Here is a 10457-nt window from a genome sequence, read left to right on the forward strand (position 1 = left end):
CGGAGGCGGAGCCAGGCTCCGTGGGCCCCGCGCTGCCGCTGGACGCCCGCGCGAAGGGGAGGCGGGGCTGCTACTAAAGCCCGGGACTCCTGGCCGCGAGCAGCCTGGGGAGGGACGCGGGCGGGGACAGAGCTCGGAGCGCTCGCTGCTGGAGGGTGATGGCCCTGCGAGACTGCGGGCTCCGACCTTACCCGGAGTCGGCGGCGAGAGGCTCGCGGAGGCGCGGGGTTCCGGGCGAGCGCTGAGCTTCGGCTCCAACAACCCCCGAGCTTTACCAACTCCACGTCCAAGGACCCGAACGAAGGCTGGGATCCGCTCTCGCTTTTGCTGCTCGCCGTCCTCCAGATCATGTCCGCGGCTCCCGGGATTCCGCTCGGAAAAAGAAGTTTGCCCCGCGTGGACCCAATGACCTTTCCGAGCTCCGCGCCTCACCACCTGGGCCGGGTCTGATCGGCGCGGCCCGGGCGGACCCTTCAGAGGGAGGTGAGTGTCCGCTCTGGGAAGGAGCTGCAGCCGCCTTAAGGAAGAAAGGGTGCAGGGGGTGCAGGGGACACTCAGATTCTCGGTCAGGCGTGCCGCACGTTCAGAAATTGTGAAAAGAAATCGTACGGATGCAATCTTGGGGCATTGTGTTTCTCACTGTATCGGATCCCCCGCGCTCCACTCCCGCCTAACACTTAAGGACACACTTTTATGTGCTGTTTTTAGTTTTGTTTTGCGACATTTAATCTAAGCATTCAGCAAGGCTTCTTATAAAAGCTGATCGACGTATGCTGAGATGAAACCCCCTGATCCCGTGGTGTTTCCGACGGGCCGTAGTATTCCTGGTCCACCCGTCCCGGGGCAGCCGTGGCAGCGCAACGCAGCGCCAACGCGCCGGGGCTCACACTGCCTGCCTAGCCGGCGCGTTTCAAGAAGGAAGTAATAATAGTTCAGACATAGGTAATTTCTTCAACCTTGTTGCTGGCCTTTTGATTTCCCCCTCCCACCCTCCAGACCTAGGGCGAGGGGGGGTGGGATGCAGAAGGCAAATTCCCCTGGGGTTTAAACTCTTAGATTCTCGAGTAAGTGCTACAGAGAAAGAACTGGTGGTTGCAGGAAGGAGGGAGAAAAAGGTGTTTGTGGAGGGAGCGCGAGATCTGTCTCCCTACCTGTTAGCAGAGAACAAAAGAGGGTTGGCGTTTCCCGCAGCGAAACGGCACAGACAGCTACTTTCTCTGCTGAACGAACTGCAGTCCCGAGCAGAACAAGAAAATTACTCACGCAGGGGGAGCGAGGGAGCTGAGAGAAACAGAACCCAGATTATGCGGAAGGCATCTTAATTTAATTAACTCCTTGGGAAGGCAGAGGCGCTGCGAAGGGGCAGGAACTTCGCGGCCGTTTTCCTCTGTTCACCTGATCCAAGCTGGCCATCATTATTACTTTTTAAATGATCTCCTTAGATCTACTAAGACTTTCGCTGGGATTTATGCAAAATTCCACTGTGGCTTGGGCTGAAATTCAGCGAGTCTATGGATCCATCAGTCATTTCTCTCACACCAATTACAGGTTTTAGCAGATGACCCCTGACTGTATATTATTTTTAGATAACTCAGTGTAATAACAGCATTACCAAAGAGCAAGACTCTATCAAATTACCGCGTACCTTTTTTTTTCAATGTTTTGAAAGCTTCACTGAACTGAAATTAGTTATGTACACTTTTTTTTTTTTTAACTTGTTGACAACCAGTGAACTAAATTTTACAAAACCTCTGTACATGCCTGGAAATCCCTATGAAGAAGACTGATGAGAGAAAACTAGTCTCAGTTCCACCGAAATATTAATGTCTTCATTGGTTCTTTCTTTGTAAAATTAAAAGTAACCAATGGTCGGAAAAGGGGTAGTGGAGAATTGACAGCAAAGGATGATGACCGCTGTTATTGCCTGAAACTCAGTGTGGGAATTACATGCTCAACTCTAGACAAAACGAAAGTACTTTAGATCTTTTGCATGGACTTAAAATATCTTTTGACATACATTTCCAGCAACTCAGTGGAAGAGTGGAAATCTAAATTCTGTAATTATTTATGGCAAAAGTGTTTGGTGAATATTTAGAGTTGTTCTATTTCTAAAAGGGTTGAAGTCACCAAGGATTTGCTGTTCTTCTATGAAGAAGATCTCTGTCCTGCAAATTAAAATGAAAACTTACTATGAGATACACTTTTGTGCCACCTTGAGCTGAACTGTAATAGAGTTGCTAATTTTTGTGTTATAAACCATTTGAAGAAAAGGGAAGGGAGATGGCATTCAACTTTCTGCTGGCAGAATTAACATGTAACGTTTAGGGCAGATTTCACTTTGTGCACGTAAAATGGAAATCACAGGTGGGATATTCCTCCAATTGACACCCTCCCTGCCCAATCCCCTCATAACAGAGGTAGGAGTCATACTTTGCCTCCTGTATTTATTTCTAAGAAATCTAGTCTGGGAATATACCCAAATATTAATTTCAGCTTCCTCTCTATGAGGGAGACCACTTTTTAACTCTAGGGAGAAGATAATATTTTGACTCTCTGGAAAATCCTCATTACACAAAAAGAAGGAAATAAAAGCATAACTTACTATTTTGATGGAAGAGGGAATAATCAGATAGATTACCAGGAATGTTGGTACCTTTTTTTCCTGCCTTTCTAGGAGGGCTTGAGGGTTGCCACTGAACAAAAATGAATCGTGATTTGTGGTGGGAAAGTTTATTACTAATGGAGGTTTACAGTTTCGGTTGAATGGTCTGACTGAGCCCCTCTGACTGTTACACACCTCTCATTAACTCCCAGTCTGAACTCCCAGACCAAATACCACTAGGCAGAAGCGGTTCATTAATAAATCCCTGTCTCTGAGCATTCCAAACAGAAGAGGAGGGAGAGAAGGTGTGAGCCTCACTGAGAGGACAAAATTCTGCCTTGTCAGAGCGCTGTGTCATTAGCGCGGTCCCCCAAGTCAGCCCTAGGAGCCCCGGGCAACACTTCACAGCACCCTATAGAAGATTCAGACAACTAAAGGGGTAGGTGATGAGGGTTAGAGACTGGACAAACTTTCCCACCTTCCCGCTGGGTTCAAAAGCTAGGCTGAAAGGTCGTTGGCTCTAACCGGCCTGCCGGCCCCCTTTCCAGGGAAAGCACTTAGCTGTGAGTCCCGCACCTGGGGAGCTGCCCTCAGAGGCAAGGCCCAGGTCCGCAGAGCTGGCAGAACCATTGCTAAAAGGCAGCTGAAGTGGGCAAAGGTGGGCCCACCCTGAATGCAGGTGAGGTGTCCTGGGGAACCTGGGTCTGAAATCAGACCTCTCTGTTGTTATTTGGGGGGCAGAGAGATGCGAGTGCTTGCACGGTGCTTAGGCCCCAGGCCGCCCACGTCTCCGAGCAGATAAACGACCCTCCTCCTGGCGGTCAAAGACGCACTGTACCTCCTCGAACGATCGCTGTGGCTCCCCGGCTGCCCCTTTCCTGTGCCTCCTCAGGGCGCCTACTCGCCCCTCCACTCCTCTCTGTTCTTCCCCGGAGGCCTCGCCGGTGCAGGAGCCGCTCCTAATGCCAGGCTGGGAAACCGCTCCGGCCTCCCGAGAGCTTGGCACTCAGTCTGGGAGAAGGGGTTCGGGCCTCAGGGAGGTTCTCCGCCCACCCACCCCTATTCCACACCACCGCAACTCACCCCCTGGGAGCCTGAACCATCTGGAAGGGATCTTGGTGGGGGGTGGGAGGGAACGGCCCCTGGGAAGGAGGAGGGGGCAATTCCAGGCTGAACCCGGCCCCCGAGGTGTCACTTTTCTTTCCTGTGGCCCGTCACCGCTGATAAATGGGACTGAGGCAGAGGAAGGAAAAAGAAAACCTCCGAGGTCAGCGCGGGGCGAGACTGGCCCCTCCGAGGGCCCGAGGGCCCTGCAGCGCAGAGCGCATGGGGGCTGCGCTGCGGCACCCGCGGCGCGGCGGGGGTAAGCGCGGGAAAGGCGACCGCGGGGCAGGGCAGTGGGCTGGGGGCGCTGCAGGAGGAGCAGCCGCACGGGGCTAGGAGGGACCCTCCACGTTGTTCCCCTGGGAGCTCGGAAGCGCCCCGGCAACAGAGACTCAGCCGCAGGCCTGCGGGTGCTGGTGTCTCGGCTGGCCGTCGGGTTTGCCCGAGCTTCTCCGCACAGGGTGGGGTGGTTGGGGTGAAGCTGGTGCTGCCTCTGCTGCACGACTCCTCCCCCGCCCCCCCACCACCCACCTTTCTTTCTCCCGTTCCTTGCGTGCTGGCATTCCGACCTTCCTGTAGGCGCCCACATAAAGGCTGCTGGGGTGCGGGGCACCCGCTCGCCAGAAGGCCACTTCCTGCCGCGTCTGACACCCTGGCCCCGGGGCCGAGCTCGGTGCTGACTCGCCTGGCACGCACTCTGCTGTTCCCTCACCACTCCTTTTGGGGACCCTGGAGTAGAGTGGGGAGGAAGACTTTGAAGGAAGGTGTGGTAACCCTTGCTGGCGCCAAAGGGTGGGCCGAGGGGGCTTAGATAATAGTCACAACTCTCCCTCTCGTCCCCTGCCATTTTTAGGGTTCGCTCTGCGTGCTGTTGCCTCTCTGGGTTTTCACCGGAGCCCCACGCCCACCTGCCTCCGAGTCCTGGAAGAAAGGGGCGGTTCCCTCCGCCCCCCAACCGCGGGGAGAATGGGGAGCAAGGCCCTGCCGGCGCCCATCCCGCTACACCCGTCGCTGCAGCTCACCAATTACTCCTTCCTGCAGGCCGTGAACACCTTCCCCGCCGCGGTGGACCACCTGCAGGGCCTGTACGGTCTCAGCGCCGTGCAGACCATGCACATGAACCACTGGACACTGGGGTACCCCAACGTGCACGAGATCACCCGCTCCACCATCACCGAGATGGCGGCGGCGCAGGGCCTCGTGGACGCGCGATTCCCTTTCCCGGCTCTGCCCTTTACCACCCACCTCTTCCACCCCAAGCAGGGAGCCATTGCCCACGTCCTCCCAGCCCTGCACAAGGATCGGCCCCGTTTTGACTTTGCCAACTTGGCGGTGGCCGCCACGCAAGAGGATCCCCCTAAGATGGGAGACCTGACCAAGCTGAGCCCGGGGCTGGGTAGCCCCATCTCAGGGCTCAGTAAATTGACTCCGGACAGAAAGCCTTCCCGAGGGAGGTTGCCCTCCAAAACGAAAAAAGAGTTTATCTGCAAGTTTTGCGGCAGACACTTTACCAAATCCTACAACTTGCTCATCCACGAGAGGACCCACACGGATGAGAGGCCATACACGTGTGACATCTGCCACAAGGCCTTCCGGAGGCAAGATCACCTGCGGGATCACAGGTGAGGTGGGGAAATAGGTTGGCCTTGGAAGGGAAAACGACTTTGTCCAGAGTACTGAGTCCTGAGAGACATTACCCAATATATTCCCCTAGAATATATCCCCAAAGGCCCTCCCCGGCCAGCTACAACTAATCCCGAACATTTACCTTTTTCCTCCGCTGTCTCTTACCGGAGTCCTTGTTTGGAATGCGGGAGGGCCTTTTCTCATCCTTGGACAGTTGCAATCTTGTGGGTTAGCCTTGGTCCTGAGATCTGTTTCCCAGTTTTCTCCCAGTTGCTGTTGGGGAGGTGGAGATGGTACAGCCCAGGGACCCCAAAGACCTCTCCATGGTGGGTATTAGTCCAGGTTGCAGTCAGACCATTTCTAATGTTCTCAGGCCACCTTCACTGGGTTCCCTCCCTTCACTATCTCCCCACCCCCAGGTGCACCCCAGAGCCTGCCAAGGCAAACTTTATTTTATTTTATTTATGAGGGTCTTGAGATCACTGAATTTAGAAACAGCTCCCCACAACCCTTCCACGACCTTAAACTCTGCATTCCTAAACGGCAACTGAAGAAATACTATAATGTAAGTGTTTTCATCGGGTGAAAACCTCCCAGGAGAAGGGCTGGTTTATCTTCTCTCTGGACTCTGCCTGCTGTTCCATAGGGTTAGAACTTCGGTTGGGATCTTCCTTGGCTATTTAGGGATTTGCTAAAAATCAGTTGCCCTGAATTCCACCTTGCCTAACGTCCTGATTTGACCAGTTTAAGTACCAAAGAAAGCTGAAGAGACCAGGAAGGACACATTCAGCAGGATTTTGAGCTCCAGAATACAGCCAGAGAGGGCGATCAAGTGTAGATAAAGCCAGCCTTCGGTGAATGTTTGGAAGAATCTGTTAGTTGAGGTTAACCATAAACAGAATTACACAGGGGGAAAAAAACACAATCTGAAAACATAAATAATGGGACTCCCGTTTCTTTTGTCTTTTCACGACTTCCTCTTGAGTAACTGTCAAAAGAAACTCCTCACCGTGGTCATAAAACCATTTCAATGAAACCTTATATTGATTTACAGGTATATCCATTCCAAAGAAAAACCTTTCAAATGTCAGGAGTGTGGGAAAGGATTTTGTCAGTCTAGAACTCTAGCAGTTCACAAAACTTTACATATGCAGGTAAGTTTGTTTTCTTGTTTAAAGACAATGGCTGGTTTCATTTTATGATTTTTTTCTCCTTACGAAGGTGTTTCATGGCAGACTCTTTCTCTTAAAAGGCTCTGTTTAGATTTAGTTTTCTAGGTGGGGAAAACAGCACTCAACTTTTTTATAATCCCCCCCAAATTTAATCTTACTTAACACAAAACATGATTATATTTTTCTTAAAGAAAAGACCATTCTCTGTATTCTAAATCCTAATTTTAGAATTAATTTTTCCCCCATCTGATCTGCCCTGCATTTAAAGCTTTTGGGAGGAAATAAAGGTAATTTTGATAATGGAGGCATGGTGAAATCCCATATGCTCTTTCTCCCAGGGGCCTCATAATTTGTAGTTTTCTGAACATTGAGGAATAGTTTAATTTTCCAGCAAAGAGAAGCCTTATTGCCCGGGAGAATGTCGTTCCTTAAGAGAGGATTAGAGTTTTTCCTTCCTCCTTTTCCTGCCTGTGACACGGTGATGAAATGTAAAGACCTGGAAATCACAAAGCCCACCGGGGTGGCCACCAGCAGTTATCAGTGTAATCGGGGGCCCCTGTGTGTGCCTGCGCGTGTGTTTTCGCGATTGGAGGATTAGGAGCCAGATTTGTTCCTGCAAGTCCCCTCTTTTGTTGTCGTGCGCGTGTTATGTTAACGCTTGTGATACCGATAAGACAGAAACTATTGAGAAGGGTGCGGTGGTGGTGTGAAGGATTAATCCTTTGCTTGCTTCACATCTGAACAGGAATCTCCACACAAATGTCCCACATGTGGAAGAACCTTTAATCAGAGAAGTAATCTGAAAACTCACCTTCTCACCCATACAGACATCAAGCCCTACAGCTGCGAGCAGTGCGGCAAAGTGTTCAGGCGAAACTGTGATCTGCGGCGGCACAGCCTGACTCACACCCCGCGGCAGGACTTCTAGAGAAGCCCAGGATGTGTCCCATGCCGCCGCTGCTCCCCTCCCCAGACACCTCTCCACGCCTCTCACCCAGGGGTTGCACCCCCCAACCCCTTACAGACCCCAGCTCTTCCCCTGCTGCAGCCCTACCTGCAGCCCCGGGGAGTTAACCCTTCTTCTCGAGGACTGAGAACTGTAGAAAGCCACACAAGTACATCCCTTCACAAAGAGCATATGCTAGTTCTTGTAGATATTCACAGCTCATTTTAGAGCTCTGTACATAATGTCGTGGGTCTTTGTTTTGTTGTTTTGTTTGTTTTTGTATCTTGTTGGATGCACCTAGATATGGAAAATGGAAGCCAAATTTATCTTTAAAGAGTGTATTTCCAAAATAAAACTCCTTCTTGTTTGTTTCAATATTTCTGCAAAAGTGTCTTGCTATTTAACTGCTGCTTCTCCTCTGGGTTCTGGAAGAATAGGATACCTCCAAAATATTCAGTATAGAGGGTGTTCTCTATCCCTAAGTTTTTAAAGTAAGACTTTTCACAATTCTTTTACTGAAGCTTCAGCTCTTCCCTCTCTGTATTGTGGCATTTTGGAATTAGATGGTTTGGAATTGGAATTTTTGTTTTTCGAAGATATTAAAATTGATACCCTTAAGGTTTTATTCTCCTTTGTTTATTCTAATTCTTTGTGGATTATTCCTTCAGATAAAAACAATATAATGATCATTGTTAATAGCACCCAACTCCAAGACTGCCCTGCCTGAAAGCACAAGGTGAGAAAAGTCCCTGACCCAGTGTCAAAGTTTACGATGGACAACTTCTCTTACCATTAGACTTTGAACACTATAATTTAGCACTATAGACAGTGACTTTATCCTGGTTTCAGGAGAGAAGCCTAATAATCCTCCTATAGAAGAATGCAGGAAGGTACAACCTTCAGAAGATGGCAGTTAAGAGGAGAAAAGAGGAACTACTTAGCTGTGAAAATATTTTTTTCCTAGGATAGAGATGCTTTCTTCTAGAAGGTTCAGCTTTCTCTGCAAAGCAAAGTGAGTTGGGTCACTTGCAAAGTCTCTTGTCACTGGTTGGCCTTCGACCCCTGGGAAAATGCCAGAAGTATAGGTACTCTGTATAGAGCTCATGGCAAGCATATAATAATCTTCTGAGGCATTTCAACCTTTCCCAGATGGTTCCTGGGGAATGTGACACTAATATCATGACAGACAACCTGGATAGGATTTAGGTGGAAGGTTTGGACACAGATAAACTGTAGTACTAGGCAGAGGCTGGAAGGGAAATAACTAGAATTAAAGGAAGAACATCAGAGGAACCCATGGCCCAGTAGCCTAATAGGTACTCACAGGCTTAATACTGAACAAAAGGGTGAATTAGGTACTCTTGGATTTTTTTTTTCATTTTTATATTTGTGTTGGATGGCATGTTTACGTTTAGGGTAACATGTCCTATGTTTGTACTTTAGAATTCTCCAGAACGGTACATGGGGATTTATTTATTTTTTCTTTTTTTAAGATTTTTATTTATTTATTTGACAGAGAGATCACAAGTAGGCAGAAAGGCTTCCAGAAAGAGAGAGAAAGAGAGAGAGAGAGGAGGAAGCAGGCTCCCCACTGAGCAGAAAGACCAATGTGGGGCTTGATCCCAGGACCCTGAGACCATGACCTGAGCCAAAGGCAGAGGCTTTAACCCACTGAGCTACCCAGGCGCCCCAGTAAATGGGGATTTAAGGACTAGACTCCAAATTTTCACCAGTGCCTTTTTCAGTACAGCTTACAAAGAGATTTCAAAAAGTGTTCCAGATTCAATGCTTACTCTGTTCTCAGGGGAGCTGGCTGGAAATCACTTCTGCTTCTCATGAGAGATGTATTCTTTCCAACAAAGTGTCCACTCACCAAGCCTGTGTGTCTAATGCTCACACAAATGCATTTCTCAACATGGGATGGGCCCAGACCTTCACCAAGGAGAGGGGGCAGGGAAGGAGTGTGAGGGTGCATGTGTGTGTGGTATTTAGAGGACTGAAATTCTTGTTTGTTTTCTTGTGTTTGTACAGAATTAACTCAGTGACCTCCCTACCTCTACTCTCTCAAGATCCTGCCCACCTTGGCACAGAAGATCTGAATACTTTAGGGCAGGGTTACACATTGACTGTCCCTAGAGCTCCCCTAATCCTGCAGGCATTTTCCATGTAGTCAGTCTCACTTCCCCACCCACCCCAACTGACTGCAAGCTGCAGAGTTCCATTGCACAGGGTTCAGTCCAATTATCAAAGGCCCCTGCTCGCTATCAAGCTCAGGCATATCCGTGAAGTCAATGTCACAAGGATATGTACATCAGAATACGGTTCCACCGCATTTACTTTAGTTGAAAAAATGGGAATCCAAAGTGAATGAGGAAAAAATAAATTGGAGAAAGCAGTTCCTATTCCCAGAACACACTATTTCACAAGTTAACATGAATTTGTTTACACCGTCATTAATTTAACAAATACACCTTTTAGAATCTTGACTAGTTAGAAAACTTAAACATCTAGGGTTGCCTGGGTGGCTCAGTCAGTTAAGTGTGTCTGCCTTCAGCTCAGGTCATGATCCCAGGGTCCTGGGATGGAGCCCCACTTGGGGCTCCCTGATCAGCGGAGAGTCTGCTTCCTTCTCTCCCTCTATCCCTCCCCTCAACTGGTGCTCTCTCTCCCAAATAAAAAAATAAAATCTTCTAAAAAATCTATAACAGGGCTTAATTTAATAGCTCCCTTCAATCTGCACTCTTATAGCCAGCATCCATCTAGACTTAGAAAGTGATCTAAGTGAACACGCTCTTTCCACAAGTCGTCATGATCTCAGGGGAACTTTTGAACAGTGGGCTCCTTCCTCTGCAAATTCAGACTTTGTTTTCTTCTTTAGAATGTTCAAGTATGCAGGAAATGAATCTTAAGTGAGAAAAACTTATAAGGTATCATAAGGGAAATGGTATCTGGTAGCTTATGAAATTAATCTACTGAGGGTTCTTTTGGTGGGTTTTTGTTTTGTTTT

The 10457-nt window shown here is 49.1% G+C and overlaps 1 protein-coding gene across 4 annotated transcripts; it reads left to right on the top strand.

The window, feature by feature from the left end:
• The first annotated feature begins 251 nt into the window (after positions 1-251).
• OSR2 (odd-skipped related transciption factor 2) lies at positions 252-8080 on the top strand. 4 transcript variants are annotated; one of them, XM_032316635.1, is made up of 7 exons: positions 395-483; positions 3151-3281; positions 3373-3965; positions 4286-4449; positions 4560-5328; positions 6387-6486; positions 7250-8079. In XM_032316635.1, exons 2-7 carry the CDS (start codon positions 3276-3278, stop codon positions 7430-7432), a joined length of 1815 nt encoding a protein of 604 aa, XP_032172526.1. In that variant the 5' UTR covers positions 395-483; positions 3151-3275; the 3' UTR covers positions 7433-8079. The 4 variants fall into 4 exon arrangements, with proteins under 4 accessions (XP_032172529.1, XP_032172527.1, XP_032172526.1 ...); XM_032316636.1 differs by having other exon boundaries at positions 390-3281; positions 7332-8080; XM_032316638.1 differs by lacking the exons at positions 3151-3281; positions 3373-3965; positions 4286-4449 and having other exon boundaries at positions 252-483; positions 7250-8067.
• The last annotated feature ends 2377 nt before the right edge of the window (positions 8081-10457 follow it).

The sequence above is a fragment of the Mustela erminea genome, chromosome 16, assembly GCF_009829155.1.
Source record: "Mustela erminea isolate mMusErm1 chromosome 16, mMusErm1.Pri, whole genome shotgun sequence".
Lineage (NCBI taxonomy): Eukaryota > Metazoa > Chordata > Mammalia > Carnivora > Mustelidae > Mustela > Mustela erminea.